This window comes from Geotrypetes seraphini, chromosome 1 (assembly GCF_902459505.1).
Source record: "Geotrypetes seraphini chromosome 1, aGeoSer1.1, whole genome shotgun sequence".
In the NCBI taxonomy this organism is placed as follows: domain Eukaryota; kingdom Metazoa; phylum Chordata; class Amphibia; order Gymnophiona; family Dermophiidae; genus Geotrypetes; species Geotrypetes seraphini.
This window is the reverse complement of record NC_047084.1, coordinates 153,534,250-153,552,716: the sequence shown is the minus strand read 5'-3', so window position 1 is coordinate 153,552,716 and position 18,467 is coordinate 153,534,250. Positions and strand designations below refer to the sequence as shown.

At 44.0% G+C, this 18,467-nt stretch overlaps 1 protein-coding gene across 1 annotated transcript in view; it reads left to right on the top strand.

Moving 5' to 3' along the window:
* Nucleotides 1-11,076, top strand: part of REELD1 (reeler domain containing 1) — a 46,299-nt gene extending 35,223 nt beyond the window's left edge. Inside the window, exons 5-7 of the mRNA XM_033929260.1 lie at nucleotides 5,207-5,537; nucleotides 6,802-6,865; nucleotides 9,977-11,076. Of these exons, the coding sequence (XP_033785151.1) occupies nucleotides 5,207-5,537; nucleotides 6,802-6,865; nucleotides 9,977-10,567 (986 nt within the window). The 3' untranslated portion in view covers nucleotides 10,568-11,076. The remainder of the gene's footprint in view (nucleotides 1-5,206; nucleotides 5,538-6,801; nucleotides 6,866-9,976) is intronic.
* Nucleotides 11,077-18,467: the final 7,391 nt, after the last annotated feature.

The following is an 18,467-nucleotide window of genomic DNA, read 5'->3' as shown; positions in this document are numbered from 1 at the left end:
TAGCCTCAAACATCTTCTTCCGCCGAACTTATTGAGGTGACGGGAAGAATAGCCTGAAGCGTTACAATGCGCATGAACTGACGGAGAGTGGGACTCTAACATCTGAAGTTAGCCCATCTGAGTTTTCTTCATAGATCGCTTTGTGAACCATGCAGGCTATCTCCAAAACGGGCTGTTTAAGCACCAGCACCTGCATAAGGGATCCTATGTGGTTGGGGACACATGCAGAGCAAGCATTTAGTTTAAAAAAAAAAAAAAAAGGATTCTCTTTGCATCCATCAAAGCTTGCCTCTGGCTGTCTTACGTCCAAACACTGCTTATGAGTGGTTGGCTGGCTGCAGTCATCTTGTCACATGACCATGTTTCTGTAGGGAGGTGTTAATTTAGTCCTATTTTTTATTTCTATGCAGTACTTACTACTATGAATGCAGCCAATAAATATTACCGGGACATACCTGTGTCTATGTGAAAGGCTTGAAAGGTTTCAAGGTTGCTCTATTTACATTACATTAGTGACTTTTATTCCGCCATTACCTTGTGGTTCAAGGCGGATTACATAAGAGGTTATCTGGACATTTCCCAGAAGAGTTACTGAGTTGGACGGGTTACTTCGGGGGACTGAAGAGCTTCCTGTGGTGTTGGTTTGTTATGATGGATTTCTTGAATAGCAGGGTTTTTATTTCTTATCTGAAAGTTTTGTAGTCTGGAGTCGTGGATAGTTGGTGGTCTAGTTTCACTGCCGGCGTGGCCAGTAGGCCATCGTACAGGTTTTTTTTGAGCTTGATGCCTCTGATTGGAGGGTGTATGAATGGTGTCTGGGTTCTCCTTTGCCTGGTTGGTGGTGGTTCTGATAAGGCGGTTGGTCATATAAGCTGGGCTGTCTCCATTCATGGTTTTAAATAGTAGACAGTAAAATCTGAATCGTATTCTTGCTTGTATTGGGAGCCAGTGCGAGTCGAGGTATGCGGCCGTGATATGGTCGTATTTCTTAACTGTCTTTATAAAGCTATTTTCCCAAACTGATTATGCAGCAGGTTCAGACATAGAACTTACAATCTTGTTCACAATCTAACAGTTTAGTTTTAATTTTATTAAATTTACTGTACCATCTTTATTAAAAATACAGTCAAAGTGGTGTACAAACAAAAGAACGTCAATAAAATATAGGATAAGAAAAAGGTGCGAGTACATCTTGTCACACCTGCCCAGCTCCTGTTCACGGCAGCGAGCTAGAACACTGTGACTGTTCCTGTCCATACGTGTACCCTTTAACCAGGGTACCCTTCAGGCCTTCTTAGGCGTCTGCCTAAGGTATAATATCAGATTCCCTGACATTACCAAAAGAAAAACAGGCAAGGGAAAATAAACTCACACACCTCAAAATCCAGTAGAGTAGAATAATCAAACAAAGGTTTTATTATGTTCACTGGTTGCATTGAACAAAAGGAAAAATGCTTCAGCTTAGCAGACCTCAAAACAAGCACTCAAAACTATGAGGCAAAACACAAGCTGTTCAAACAGAGCAAAACTTTCAAAGAAATTCAGTGTCCAGGTTTTTAGGTGTGTCTCATCTTAACCTTTCGTTCCACAGCCTCTGGACTTTGTTAGCACATCTATAAACAGTCCTGTTCACCAGAGTAGTTTGGATTTAGTAACTTTCACTAAGCTGCTTCAGCTCCAGCAGCTGGGTCATTTCACAGGCATGAAACATTCAGAACAGAAACAAACTTTAACCCAAAAATTGTGCAACAAAAACCCGGCCAGCATGTCACCTGGTTTTCACAGCCTAACATGGCTTATCACATACTGTAGTTCTGTAAAACGTATTCTCTTCTTTAGCACAGAATTCACAAGGTCCGTGCAGGCTCTCAGCACAGCTCCCTGCTGTGCCTTTCAGGTAATTAATTATGCACAGCTGTGAGGAAGAACCTCTGGCTCAGCTTGGCTGCTAGCAGAGAGAACAAAAAAAAATGCCACAACATTTGCTAGCTTTGCACCTAAAGCTTTCAAGCAGCAATTAACAGTTCATTGTCAGCAGGGAGAGAACTACAACTCCCCTTTAAACTATCACTGGCATAACGGTTAGCTTCACTACTGTGGACACAGGCAATACACATCCCCTTACTGCTTATCAATGTCCATGGACACCTCCTCCGGTCCTACCAGACTCTCCTGGATTTCCATGGGTTCCCCTGGGGTTCCTTCCTCACTCCCTGGGTCAGCAGTAAGCTCTTCTGTGTCCAACATTTGCCAGTCTTGGTTCAGCTCCTCAGCATTCCGTTGAGGAGGAGAGGGTTCTCCACCGAGCACCCCCTGAAGCCTCCTCGGCTCCTCCTCCTCCTGACTCTCTCTCAGTTGCTCTCTTTTAACCCACTCTAATTCGCCCCTCCCTGCTGCAGAGTGAGAAGGGAGAGAAAACTCTCTGCAGCTGTGCCTGTCCCAGTCACAGCTTTCTGTGCTGAGACTGGCCTTCTGGGAGCTGTAGTTTCTTAGCTACTGGGATAGTCCAAGTGAAGTCAGCTTTTCATATTCTGCAGGGCCAACCTGACCAGCTCTCCTGCCTCGGGGACTACCTACCTTCTTCACCACTGTGTCAAAGCTAGGGATAGCGCTAGATTTGTCACAATCTGCAACCCCAGATCACCAAAGCTGTTGCTCAGGTTACAGCTTCTGTCTCTGTGCACACAGAAAATGTTACCCGGGCAGAGGGAGTGGTTCCATGTGCAAGCTGTCTTCAGCTTGAATCCCTCATTAAGGAAGTAAAGGAACTGAGGGCTAGATTTTTTTAAAACTGTGTAAAAAAGACCAATAGGTTGCTCTCGCAGCCATTATAGTAGCGATTGTAAAAAAGCGAGACATTCTTTCAAAAATGCTCATGCAAATGAGGTTGACGGAGAGTAGTGAAGACTCGCTAAATTTACATGTGCCCATTGTTGGTTATAGTAATGGGCACATGTGCAGAATGAACAAAAACAAAAAACACAACAACAACAGCAGCGGGAGAGATGCCCAATGTCTCCTGCCAACCAACACCCCCCCCAACTTCCCTCACCAGTGGAAGAGATGCCCCCCCTGCAGTGGGAAAGATGCCCAATCTCTCCCACCCAACCTACCCCCCCCCAACTCCCCTCAGCAGTGGGAGAGTTGCCCATGCTTTCCCGTTGTCACACAATGCCCTCCCTATGCTGCTGATGCCCCCCCCCTTACCTTATTTTCAGATGACTGGCCAAAGGGATGCCTACTACCTCCGGCCAGCTGGTTTGCCTCTTCAAAATGGTGGGCCTTACCCTCCCCGTTGCATCCCAGTGCATCTGGACAGGATCCTAAGGCTCTGATTGGCCCAAACGCATATGGCCCCACACATACGAGGGGCCTTAAACAACCTGGTCCAATCAGAGCCTCAGGCCCCTCCCCGATGCATCCTCGGATGCATCGGGGAGGGGAAGGCCCGCCATTTTGAAGAGGCGAGCCAGCTGGCCGGAGGGAGAAGGCTTCCCTCCAGCCAGTCATCAAAATAAGGTAAGGAGGGTTCATCAGAGGCACGTGGAGGGGGTTGTGTAGTGGTGTGAGAATGTGGGCAACTCTCCTGCTGCTGTGGGGACTTGGGGGGGTGTCGGTTGGGTGGGAGAGATTGGGCATCTGTTCTGCTGCGGGAGGGTGGTGGGATGTCGGTTGGTGGGAGAGATTGGGCATCTCTCCCACTATTGGGGGGGTGTCAGTTGGGCAGGAGATATTGGGCATCTCTCCCACTGCCAAGGGGAGTTAGGGGGTGTTGGTTGTTGGCGGGAGAAACAGCATTTGTCCCGCTGCCGGTGGTGTGTGTCAGTTTGCAGCGGGAGAGAAAGCATCTCTCCCACTGCCAAAGGGAGCTATAATGCATAGTCAAAACACATGCCACAAGATGCACTTTGAACAGTGCTGTCACTGTACCGGCACCCCCGGACCACTCGCTGATTTAGGTCGCCAAAAGCTGACACCGCTCTTGGAGAATGGCTCGGTGATTTTTAAGAATCCACTGGAGTGCTCCTATTGCTAGGATTCAATTTGCCATCTCCAAGTTAACCCCATTGATTGTATCTCTGTTTTTGTTAATCTTATTGTATGCTTTTCTTGGGAAAGTTGGTTTACTATGCCCATAGGAGACTCTTGATACATCCTTTGAAAATCTGTTTCATAGTTTAAAGATCCCAAGAACACTGCTGGCCTTTTAAATCATGGGAGATCTTGGGAGGCATACACAACTAAAGAAAAAGAACCAGTGTTCCACAGACAAAATCGTGGTACGAAAGCACGAGGAGGAACACAAGTCTCTGGATGTCCAGGAAAAATGATTCACTGGAAACAATCAGATTAAAATCAAGATTAAAAACAACCTCAGGATAAATTAGGTACAAATTGTGTCACTGATGGTACGTGCCCACAAAAGTGAGTCTAGGACCTATACGGTTCGTGTTTCGGCAAGAAATCAGCCTTCTTCAGGGGGTCCTAATTTGCCTCAGATAACCTTTGGCGAGGAGTCGTGTTAGTAGTAGACCTTCCAAATGAAAGCGATCAATTTGATATGTAACCACTTGTAATCTCTGTCTAACTAATGTGAACCGCCTAGAACTCTTCGGGGTATGGCGGTATACAAAAATAAAGTTATTATTATTATTATTAAATGAGGCCTCACTTTTGTGAGCACGTACCATCAGTGACACAATTTGTACCTAATTTATCCTGAGGTTGCTTTTATCTTGATTTTTTTTATTATTATTATTATTTCTTTATTCATTTTCAGACTTACAATAAGTGTGACAATATGTCCAAACAAATTAACAATAAATATATCACTTAATAATCATCAACGATACAAATAATATGCTCTTATCACCCACCCTTCCCACCCTTTCCTATCATATAATCAAATATCTTGTACAATATGTAATAATAAAAATACCCCCTCCCCCCTCACCATTGAACTCGTAAATTTAAGGGAAACAATGTCATCTAATCAGTACAATACTTTGTGAATGGCTCCCACACATCCTGAAATTAAAAGGAAATTGGGTAAAACATGTTTTTTATCTTGATTTTAAACTGATTGTTTCCAATGAATCATTTTTCCTGGACGTCCAGAGACTTGGGTTCCTCCTTGCACTTTCATACCAAGATCTCGAAGAGCAACAATATCAGAATTGCCTGGTTTTGTTTTATATTTCCCCAGTGATGGCATCTTACAGCACTGCTTTGGCTCAGAATGCAAGCCCTACACCTGCCAGCCCTACGTGGGCTACAGTAGGAGAAGTGTCTGGTCCTCCTTTAGACGATGACTTGGATGCATTTGTCACAGGCGAGAGAAAACCCGGGCCTTCGTTATCTCCAGCTTCGGCAACATCATTGAGCAAGAGAGCAGAAACGCTCCACAGCAGCTACAGCGCTCCTAGTGATCAAGGACTTGAACCCTCCCTGCAGACAGAGAGGCTGGGCATGTCACCTGCCTTCCTAAGTGATGCATTGCAAGATGACTCCGCCCACCATGGCACACGGGATGATAGGTATTACCTCGGGGGGGATTATCTTTCTGCTAGAACAAATGCCATTCCACGTGTAGTTTAGACGAAGAGATTAAAGCAACAGCTTCTGTGTTGCTTTTAGGCCTACAGTATATCCGCAGTTCTTTTGGCAATTCCATCGTGTTGAGATAATGGAATTGGTACAAGTCAGTAGTGAAGGAAGAGATGTTTGCTTATCAGTGGCATAAAAAGTTGAGCAACTCAGCCCTGCTGATGACAATTAAGAGTAGGGTTACCAGATTTTAGTTTTCAAAAAAGTACAAAATGAATTCACTTTTATCCATTCTACACCTCTCAGAATTTTGTAGACCTCAATCATATCTCCCCTCAGCCGTTTCTTTTCCAAGCTGAAGAGCAATAACCTTTTTAGCCTTTCCTCATATGAGAGGAGTTCCATCTTCTGTATCATTTTGGTTGCAAATTTAATTATCTCGCTAGTTAGTCCTGTCTCTAGGAGTAATTAGTGAGGGACATGGATATGTGCATCTTTTCATTAACAAAACCAAAAAAACTTCACTCCGTTAATAATACTGCAACCAAGAGAGCTATGCACCAAGTAAATTTCACCAAGCCTCAGAGTGAGAAAGCGATAATGGTCTGCGGTTTGGCCTTTATCTGCCAGCATGTTTCTATAACTGGAGAGGTGAACCCACACTCTACATCACAGGCAGAAAAAACTTTCATGTGAAAGCAACGAGGTGAAAATGCATGTGTTTAAACCCATTATTAAAAGTCCACCGATTTTTTTCTGTCTGTGATGTTTGGGTGGTAGAGTGTGGGTTCACCTCTTCCGTTATAGACACATGTTGGCAGATATAGGCCAAGTGGCCCATCCAGTCTGCCCATCCCCAGCATCCACTATCTTCTCCTCTCCCTATTGGCTAAGGCTCTTAATATTTGCATCTCCTCTTCCTATAGGATAAGGCTCTTTACACCTGCACTGTGATGTCATAGAACTTTATGGTTATAGAAGCATTGTAACATGTTGGCAGATAAAGGCCAAATGGCCCATCCAGTCTGCCCATCCGCAGTAACCATTATCTCTTTCTCACTCTGAGGCTTTTCCTTTTGTTTGTGAAATTTACTTGGTGCATAGCTGTGCTGGTTGTAGTATTATTAATGGAGTGAAGTTTTTTTGGTTTTGATTATTTTCTCCCCTCCATTCCCTATTTTTTATTTTTTTTGTTAACATCTTTTCATTAACAAGCATGGTACAAGTAAGTTAATGTCTCCTTCACTTCTGCAGGTTAGAGAACGTCACCAGCTCCTCCGTGATACATCCGTGCTCCACGTGTGATGGTGGCATGAGGGTAGGAGCTAATATTTTTGCTCTTGTTTATTATTACCAAAAGAGTGGGGTTATGTTCCATTCGCAGTGATCTGGCTGCTGTGGGTTTCTCTAGACCCAGATATTCAGAGCTGGGCCATACAAAGATACTGATGCTGAATGACCAGGAACATGATGACAGTGCTGGGCAGACTTTGCGGTCTGTGTCCCGCAAACGACAAGATGGTTTGGAGAGGCTGGAGTGAGCTTCAATGGCTGCTCCGGTCTTGAAATCTAAGGACAGCACTGGGCGGATTTCTGCACTTGATGCCCCCGAAATATCAAAGAAAAAAAAAGACAATTTAATCTTGAATCTATAATGTGTTTGACCAGTGATACATTAAGATGGGAGGGCAGGGGGGTGGTCCGCCCCAGGAGTCATGTTGATGGGGGCGCTGGCACCCCCTCCTCCTCTCTGCCCCGCCTCCTCACACTCCTCCCCTTGCCACATGTGCACCCCACTTCCCCTCCCCTGTACACCACCGCGAGCAACAAAACGTTAACGTGCTCCTCGCGACCGCGTCGCCTCTCCCGCAGATGTCACTTCCGGGTGCGTGCGTAGGGAACGACATCAGCGGGAGAGACGACAGGGTCCTGAGGAGCACGTTAACATTCTTGCTTGCTTGTGGCGGCGTACAACCAGAGGTGTGGGGGAAGGGAAGCAGTGTGCACACATGGCAGGGGGGGATCAGTAAAGGAGCAGGAGGGCAGAGACGGGGGAGGGACACCACAGCCCCAGGTACCTCTCATCCTCACAACACCACCGTGTATGACTATTGGGCCAACTGGAGGGACCATTCAGGTCTCTATAGAAACAGAAATAGACGGCAGATAAGGGCCACGGCCCATCTAGTCTGCCCACCCCAATGACCTTCCCCTACCTTTCTCTGTGAATAGGTCCCACGTGTCTATCCCATTTGGCCTTAAAATCAGGCACACTGCTGGCCTCAATAACCTGCAGTGGAAGACTATTCCAGCGATCAACCACCCTTTCAATGAAAAAGAATTTCCTGGTGTCCCCGTGCAGTTTCCCGACCCTGATTTTCCACGGATGCCCCCTTGTTGACGCGGGACCCTTGAAAAAGAAGATATCTTCTTCCACCTCGATGCGGCCCGTGAGATACTTGAATGTCTCGATCATGTCACCCCTCTCTCTGCGTTCCTCGAGTGAGTACAGCTGCAACTTATCCAGCCGTTCCTCGTACGGGAGATCCTTGAGTCCCGAGACCATCCGGGTGGCCATTCTCTGGACCAACTCCAGTCTCAGCACATCCTTACGGTAATGCGGCCTCCAGAATTGCACACAGTATTCCAGGTGGGGCCTCACCATGGATCTATACAAAGGCATAATGACTTCAGGCTTACAGCTGGCAGTAAGTCAGGACAGCTATTTGCGAGGACACTTGTGCTGTTACTGGTGCCAGGGCAGGCTTAAATTATGGTCCAGGTGGTGCTAGTGTTAGGACAGCGTATCGCAAATTGTGTGCCTTCCTGAGATTTCAGGTGTGCCGTGAGATGCTGGGGAGGAGGAGAAGCGCTGGCTGACTGACTCAGGACAGTACAGGACTTCCCTCTTCCCTCCTCTGACACTGGCCTATGAAGCTGAATCCCGCCAGGACCAGCAGTAGCATCAGAGGAGGGAGGAGAGAACTGGCTGGGGGATGGGCAGGGGATGGGCCAGGGCACTGTAATCTCTTGACTGGTACTGAATACTGGTGATACTGGAATTTGTAACCCATCCTATGTAGCCTAGTCATTACAGTAACAGAGTTCTGGCTAGTGCTGGCTGAGAGGCACAAACCGTTTCCTCCAGAGCCCAATGTCTGTTGTTCAGCCAGCCAGCAGATGGCACTGTTGCACAAGGGCTGGGAATGTCCTGGCTGCAGAGGCTTTAAATAGAGATGGGCAGCCAAAAAAAATTCTCACTGTGTACCGAATGTTCATTTATTTGTTCTTGTTTGGCCATTTTTCAACATGAGAGCAAAGTCACTGAATACCAAGGAGGTGTTTAAATTAGGGTTACCATATTTATTTATTCAATTTTCTATACTGTTCTCCCAAGGGAGCTCAGAATGGTTTACATGAATTTATTCAGGTACTCAAGCATTCTTCCCTGTCAGGCTCACAATCTATGTAATGTACCTGGGGCAATGGGGGGATTAAGTGACTTGCCCAGAGTCACAAGGAGCAGCGTGGGTTTGAACCCACAACCTCAGGGTGCGGAGGCTGTAACTTTAACCACTGTGCCACACTCCCTCCCGTAGTCTGGAAATCCACTGACACATGACCCTGCCCCATTCCACCTCTAAATACACTCCTTTCCACCCTAGCCCCTCCCAGTTCCACCTCTTGACCTGCCCCATTCTTCCCCCCCCAGCCCCGTCCCAACAAAGCCTCCTCTCTTCTCCGACGAACTCTGGCCGTGTCTGGAGGGCCTGGAGCATGCGCGAATGTGCGTAACATCATCTGCTTATGCTCAGAGGCCCTCCAGATGCAGCCAGAGCTTGTCAGGGCTTTCCAAAACCAGGACAAATGCCAGGTTTTGGAAAGTCCATCTAAAAAGAGGACATGTCCGGGTTTTCCCCAGACGTTTGGTAACCCTAGTTTAAATGTCTCTATCATATTGCCTCTCTCCAGCCTTTCTTCCATGATAAAGGCAGTCAGAGCTACACTGACTTAGAATGGAGGAGTAGCTTAATGGTTAGGGCAGTTGGCTAAGCGTTGGTTGAACTGGGTTCAAGACCCACAAGTGGCTTCTTATGACCCTAGGCAAGTCACTGAACCCTCTGTTACCCCAGATACAAAACTTAAGACGGTGAGCCCCCTACAGACAGAAAAAGTCCCTGCATGTTTAAGATATGTAAACTGCTTTGGTCATACCCACAGAAAGACTGTAGATCAAATCTATGACCCTATGTACTCTTCTGTCCATCATTTTTACCAGACAACATGCCAATGGTCTCTCATGTATGTTAATTTCCATTTCTCCATAATGATCCCGTTTGAAAGTTGTCAGATCTGTTAGGCATCCCTTGTGCAATATGGGTTTTTTATGTTGAGGGAATGATCTATTTAATATTTTGTCTCTTTTAAGGCACTGACCTTGGCTTCCAGCCTTGCCACTGAGAGTCGTGTGCTGCACACGTCCCAGCCTTGGGATACCCAGACCTACTTGCCTCTGGGAGAAATTCTGCCCTGGGTGAATGTCGAAGAAGACCTAAACCTATCCGGCCGCTCTTCTCTAAGACAGGAAGCTGAAAGGCAATCGGTAACCAAGGTGGTGCCTGCGAACTTCATGCAGCAGTCAGAGAACATAGATTCGGAAGCGGCAGAAAGTGAAGCTGGGCCCACACCTCCAGCGATGACTGGGCCGGAACGGGAGACTGTGGTCCCTGGGAAAGAAGATAAGCCCGGCAGAGGGATGCAGTTGGCTGCAGCTCAGCTGGGCATTCTCCTGGGCTGCTCGGCGGCTCTGGGAATGGCTCTGGCAGCCGGTCTGCGCTGCGTCCACGCCCAGTACTGTCATAAGAGGACGGAGGTGTCCTTCAGCGAGCCAGACAGCAGCGTCATCACCGTGAGAGAGAACGGGGAGATGATGCACTTCCGGAAGATCCGAGAAAACAGCTTTGTCCTGGTCCAGGCAGAGTACAACTGGATTACTCCTTCCGCCAACGGGAAGAAGTAGTTGGCTTTTCTACGTGGAGTCCATTGCATTAACCCTTTGAAGCCTTCGCAGTTCTGCAGCCATTCATGCATGAGCACATTTTGCCAGTCCAAAACCCTGATTCCAGGCACCAAATAGTTAACAGCTGTGTATAGACATCCATTGTCACCTTAAAGATAGAGATGGTGGATGCCAGTGTTTATAGAGTACAGATGTGACCATGTCCTTTTTTTAAAAAAAAAATGCTTTCAGGTTGCGAGATTCTAGAAATAAATTATCAGTTAACATATAGCTAAGGATTGTCAAATTCAGTATTATATGTCTGTTGCCCGTTAATTTCTTCTAGCTGGGGTAAATAAACAAAGCAAAAGACTTTCCCTCTATTGTTTTAAATCAAGTTTAGCAAATTAACCCCCCCTTCCCCGCCTTAATCAAAACTGTAGCGCAGTTTTGAGCACTGTCCACGGCGGTAACAGCTCCAACGTTCATAGAATTCCTATGAGCGTTGGAGCTGTTACCATCACGCTAAAAACTGCACTACAGTTTTGTAAAAGGGTGAGGTGGTGGGTGGTAATATATTTAAACAAACCAATGTTGCTCCTGCCCCTTGCTAATGGGTTCAGAATGGCTTTTTGCCAGTATATGGCAGATTGAGCTTAGTGGTATCTGGAGAGGGGGGGGGACGTGGGCAGTGCAGGGGGGGGGGGGAACTAGGGATTGGCTCTACTATGGATTGGTCTTGACCTTCTTCCCTGTACCATTTCATTGCCATAATTGTACCCATCTTTCTTTCTGTTTGTACCATTTTTTCTCTCTGATGTACCATTTTTTCTCTACCACCTAATTTTCTCTGACTGTAACATTGTACCATTTTCACTGATTGTCCAGCCCTTCTTCGTTGTAAACCGCCTCGAACTACTATGACTTTGGCGGTATATAAGAAATAAAATTATTATTATTATTATTATTACTACCAGGTCTTTAGGGAGTAGGGCTGCCCTTGGACTAGGGTTTGCAAAGATGCTTGCAAGGGGCAGGGGGGCTCATTCCGTGGATATTTGCTCCCTCAGCTATAGTACAATGTTATACAGCGTGTTTTCTTAAAAAAAATGTCTACATTTCTTTGGGATAAACGGGAAATCGGGGATGAAAGATTTTAATAATCCTAAAATTCCTACACCTGTAACAGTTAATAAAAGTCATTGCAGGAGGGAGAGAATAAGTTTATGCTGAAGGGATAATTGCATTGCTGTGCTTTCATATTAAAAACATATTTACATGGATTGCTTTTCTTTTTTTTTTCTTCTCCTCAGAACTGTGATTAGAGCTGGTGCCCAGAACAGGCAGATGTGATATTGCACTCTCGTGTTTATTTTGCAGGAGGAGAGGTGACAGAAACTGACAGCTGCTTTCTGGCATCTTTCCCTCCTGCTCCGTGAAAAACCTCAAGGGGGGATTATTGTTTCTCTCCTGGAAATAAAAAGAACAAATCTGGTTTCTTTAAAAAAAATGAATACCGTAAATAAATATAATTGCCAAGTGGATGATTTCAGGTCCCTCAGATGGAAAAAAAAAAGTTTGCTAATTGTTTTGTATTTCCGTTGTCAGAGAAAGTAGAGAAACACGACATCTCAGTTAAGACGATTGATTCAGGGATAGACAAACACTGGGATGCCTTTATTGCATTGACCCAACCTCCAAAGCGAGGCAGATGTTTCTGGTTAGGTGCTTCTACATATCTCTTAAGCAGGTGCAAATGGAAAGACAACCTTTCCATCCATTTACACCTGATAAAAAAAGGCATGTTTTAATCCAACAGGTTGGATCTGCTCTGCTGTATCTTCTGCTCCATTCGATACAGCAGCTGTTTTCTATATGACCATGGCTCGAGCTGCCCACGCCTGGCCTTTCACACGGGGCCAGTGAAGAATGCATGAAACTCAAAACAGGTTACCAGACCTCATGCAAAATCTCTTCTTATGCATCAGAAAGCGGAGTAAAGGGAAGGGGGATGGAATCTGATATACTACCTTTCTGGAGATGCAATCAAAGTGGTTTACATATAGATAGGTACTTATTTCGTTCCTGGGGCAACAGATGGTTAAGTGATTTGCCCAGAGCCACAAGGAGCTGTAGTGGGACTTGAACCCAGTTCCCCAGAGCGCTGCACTAATCATTGAGATCATAAATGGTCGGTGACCCAGACATTTGGGGAGACTAAAGAGGGGCAGAGCTGGGGGTGAGGCTAGAATGAAATACCTGATTTCCTCTATGATCTGGCTTAATAGCAAAGTACATAAAAATAATATTATTACGTTTTTCCTTAATATTAATCTGTAGTGTGTTTTTCTGGCCTTGGCTACATCCATATTCAGATTTTTATTCACCAACTTTTCGTACGCTTCTATTGGGCGTGGCCTTAACCAACACATGTGCTTGTATCTAACTAGAGTTACCCAGAACCTTACGAAAAGCAGGCATTTTTGTAGAAAAAACTCCACAAAATACTCCACAAACACATCTTATTCATTATCCATTCCATTAACGTACCAAAGTGCCCCCTAGAGTGCCACCTCAACAGTCAATGCCAACAGAAAAGCATGTCTTTTTTGCATGCATAGAACACAAATACACTCTCACCCAGTATAGAATAAGCAACCGCAAACTAGAATATGTAGACAACAATGAAACTGTATCCTAAGAAGCCAGATTCTGCATAGAATGCAACACCACATAAACAGTGATGCATGTTCCCTAATACTGTATAAAATATAAAGGCAAACCAAAGAAACACTGTGAAGAGACGATGTTCCTCATATGGACTTTATCAGAAAATCAACATAGCAATCCACATAAAAACCTTAAGGACCTAGTCTGCTGAGAGCATTGGACCCAACACGGTCCGTGTTTCGACAAGAGATTCTTCCTCAGGGGTCCCTGTTAGTCCTAGGGCGGAAGATACGTGGAAAAGCTAAACAATCCAAAAGTACTGATGTGTAGATGTGCTGCAAAAAGCAAGTCAGTAAAAAAATATATATACAGTCAAACCTTGGTTTGTGAGCATAATTTGTTCCAGAAACATGCTTGTAATCCAAAGCAATCATATATCAAAGCGAATTTCCCCATAGGAAATAATGGAAACTCAGACGATTCGTTCCACAATCCAAAACTTTTTTTTTTTTTTTTTTAATTCTTTATTCATTTTCAAACTTAGAATAAGTGTGACAAATGTTCAAACAAATTAATAATAAATACATCACTTAATAATCAGCAATGATACAAATAATATACTCTTATCACCCCTTCCCATCCTTTCCTAACATATGATCAAATATCTTATAGAATATGTAATAATAAAAATAACCCCCCTCCCCCCTCACTACTAAACTTGTAAATTTAAGGGAAACAAACTCATCTAATCAGTACAATACTTTGTTAATGGCTCCCACACATCCTGAAATTTCCTAAAACAACCCCACTGTATTGCAATAAATCTCCATTTTATAAAGATGACATAAAGAATTCCACCAAAAATTATAATTTAATCTACTCCAATCTTTCCAATTATGCGTAATTTGTTGAATGGCAACCCCAGTCATTATGAGTAATAATTTGTTATTTTTTGTAGAAATCTGACTTTTTGCTCTCATTGCCATACCAAATAGCACAGTATCATATGATAATGCCACTGGGTTATCTAATAAACAATTAATTTGGTCCCAAATTGATTTCCAGAAATTCATAATAAATGCTTTGAGATGACAGTGCCAACATCTATTAGACTTAGAGCTATCCAATTTTTGTAACCGAACAGGGGTCCATAACGCTCTATGTAACAGAAAAAACCAAGTTTGTCTCATAGATGCTGACAGTGTGCATCTCATCCTCCAAGGCCAAATTTGTGGCCATTGAGATGTAGTAATTTGATGCTTAATCTCAATGCTCCAAATGTCTCTTAAACCAGTGTTTAATTTCTTTTTAATAAACCCATTTAATAATTTATACCACTGGGCGGCCTGGTGACCCAAGAACTCTGCTTGAAAACACAGGAACTCCATACAATATTGATTATTAAGATTTTTCCAGTCAGGGAACCCCGCCTGAATGGCCTGCTTCAGTTGCAACCATCTAAAACTTTCTGATTTATTAAGTCCATATTTATGTTGCAACTGTGAAAATTCAAGCATATTACCATTAGAAATAACATCATCCAAAATATGTATTCCTGCTATCATTCAATGCTTCCAGACGAGCCTTTCTCCGCCAATTTGAATCTTGGAGTTCACCCAAATAGATTGATTCGTAGATTTGTAAATTGGAATAGTTGTTAAATTACTTACATATCGCAATGTTTTCCATGTATCAGCTAATATTTTATTATCTTTACTGTAACTAGGCAATTTGATACTGAGCACATGGCAAAGACATAATGGAGACATGAGTTGTCATTCCAACCACAACCAATCTGGGAGTTTTTCCATGAGCTCTGGGAGGACCCAATACATACCCTGGCGCAAAATATAGGCTCGATGATACCTATAAAAATTGGGAAAATTTACCCCTCCCTCTGAAATTGATCTTTGTAAAGATACCAAGGCCACTCTAGGAGTTTTACCCAGCCAAATAAATTTTAAAAGAATGCTATTTACTTTTTTATAAAAGAACCCTTGAAAATAAACCGGCAACATACCCATCTGATAACAAATCACAGGCAAAATCATCATCTTAATAGTTTGGACTCTCCCCCACCATGAAAGATGTAAAGGATTCCATTGCTCACACATTTCTGTAACCTTCTGTAATAACTTTTTTTCATTTATTGTCATTGTTTCTTCCAGCGTATTTTTAATCCAAATACCTGAATACTTTATTCCATCCTCCCTACAAAGAAAGGGAAATGAATCAAACAAACCTTTTGTACAGTGAACACTGAGTGGAAGAATTTCTGATTTACTCCAATTTATCTTGTAACCTGAAAATTTTCCAAAATTCTCAATCATTTCAAGTAAGCAAGGAATGGTTGTCTCAGGATTTCTCAAATAGAACAATATATCATCCGCATAAGCCGAGACCTTATATTCCCGATCTTTATGAGGAATACCCTGAATCTCCTCCGCCTGCTGAATGGCTAATAACAAGGGTTCCGATACAATGTCAAAAAGCAGAGGAGATAAGAGACAACCTTGTCCAACCCCCCTCTGCAACTTAAAACCTTCTGAAAAATTATTATTAATATACAGTTTAGCAACAGGGGAGCTATACAACGTTTGAACCATTTGTATAAATCCTGAACCAATACCAAACCACTCCAACGCTTGATACATAACGGTCCATTCAACACGATCAAAGGCCTTCTCTGCATCAAGGGATACAGAAAAAGCCGGATCATTTAAGGCTTTGGACAAATTCAACATATGCAAGGCAAGCCTAGTGTTGTTAGAAGAATGTCTTTGAGCAACGAATCCTGTTTGATGCATTCCAATAACAACCCAAAACTTTTAATACAAAATACTATGTGTACTTGTATTGCAAACCTTGCTCATTTAGAACAGTCACTACACTCCCGCAGCGTCAGAGAGAGAAGAACCATCGGCTCAGTTGTGATGATGCGACGTGTGTATACTGTATGTACTCGTATTGCAACACTTTGCTTGTTTAGAACAGTCACGACACTCTTGCAGCGTCAGAGAGAGAAGAACCATCGGCTCAGTTGTAATGTGTGTATACCGTATGTACTTGTATTGCAAGACATTGCTTGTATATCAAGTTAAAATTTAACAAAATATTTTGCTTGTCTTGCAAAACACTTACAAACCAAGTTACTTGCAATCCAAGGTTTTACTGTATATAAATGTAAATTTGAAAAGACTGACAAATTCCAATCACCACATAGAAAACAAAAATGAAAAACAAGATACCATGTTCTTGGACAAATCCATTTTTCAATTGGCTTTCAGAGGCCAAAATCTCCTTCCTCAGGTCAGGACCGTATACCACTGTTACAGTATCCTTTCCTGACCTGCGGAAGAAGGTTTTGGTTTCTAAAAGCTAGTCAAAAATGTATTAAAATGAGTTCAATATAAAGATCACCTTATTTCCATTTTCAAATTATAAACATTTATTAACTCAGCTATAATACTACTTTATCCTCAAGCAAAAAACAAAAGCCCAACAACTTTTATCTGCCTTGGTTTTCTCTGGGTTTCTGCTTTCCTCATTTTTTCCAATGTCTGTCCTCTTTCTTTGCCCCTTCCATATGGCTTGGCCCTCTTTCTCCCCATTCCATCCAGCCTGAGCCCCCCATCTCTCCTTGATCCAGCATTTCCCTTCTGTGTCCGTCAGAGTCACCATTCCACCTCTTTTCCAGCATCACCCTTCTGTGTGCCCATCTCATCTATGTCCTTATCTCACCTCTTTTCCAGAATCTTCATTGTGTCCCTGTCCTTATCCTCCCCCCAATGTTCACCATCAACCTTCTCAATGTCCTTATCTCCTCCCCCTCCCTTTTTTCCAGCATTGCTTCTCTGTGTATCTATTTCACCACCCCTTTTTCATCACTACTCCCTTCAGCATTGCTCACCTCTTCCCCTTTTCAGCATTGCCCCTTATGTATCCCATCAACCCTCCAGTTCAGTATTATCCCTATCTATGTGCCAATCTAGCCTCTTTCAGCAGTGCCTTCCTCCACAAACCCATCTACCCCCCTTTCAGCATTGCTACCTCTGTGTTCCTATCTACCCCTCTCTCAGCATTTCCTCTCTGTATCCCTATCCTTATAGTTCCTGCTTGCCCCTTCTCTATGTCACTGTTTGTCTCCATTTTCAGCTTATCCCCTTTGTTTCTGCACCCTATAGCTAGCATCTTTCCACCCTAACCTCCACTCCAGACCAACCCGGTGTGACATCTTTCCTTTCATTTCCCACCCACCTCTCTTTCTCCCCCTCCCCTATGAGTCCTGCATTTGGCCTTCTCCCCTCCATCTGCACCTGCACCCCCTTCCCCACCGCCCTCATCGGGAAAGAGAGAGGCTGCTGCACAGGCTGGGGGAGGGGGAAAGGCCCATCCAAAATTGGCCAGCTGGCTAAGCCATTGAGTCTCACAATAAGAGCAGTGAGATTTTGTAGCTGTTATTGTAAGCCTGGTCCATCATCAGGAGGAGTTGACCTCTTTTTAATGCATTTCCTGCTGCCAGTGAAGAGGTAGGCTGCTGAGCAGGAGTTCTCGGCTCCCCATAGGGAGTGCAGGAGATGATTTGTAAAAGAGGGAGACTTGACTGATAGTGCTGAGGGCATAGGATGAAGTTAAGAGGTGATAGGCACAGGAGTAATCTAAGGAAATACTTTTTTTACAGAAAGGGTGGTAGATGCGTGGAAGAGGTGGTGGAGACAGAGACTGTCTGAATTCAACAAAGCCTGGGATAGGCACGTGGGATCTCTCAGAGAGAGAAAAAGATAACGGTTACTGCGGGTGGGCCGACTGGATGGGCCATTTAGCCTTTATCTGCCATGATGTTTCTATGGACTCCTTTTACTAAGGTGCGTTAGGGCCTTAGCGCGCGCACTAAATTGCCACGCACGCTAGACCTTAACGCCAGCATTGAGCTGGCATTATTCCAGAAGCGTACCGCGCGGTAATTTCGTGCATGCGCTAAAAACGCTAGCGCACCTTAGTAAAAGGGGCCCTATGTATGTTCAGAGGTCATATTTTGCAACTCTGGTTAATGCTATGAATATTCTTTTCATTAGCACTTTCTGGATATGTACACAATAAGGGGAAAACAGAATTAAACTGCCAACTTCAAAGACTCAACAGCAAACATATGCAAAAAGAAGTGGCTAATGAAATTTCACATAACTCTTTCATATATTCACTTGCTTTTTCAAAACAGTGCCAAACACCGGAAAAAAAACGGACGTTTAAG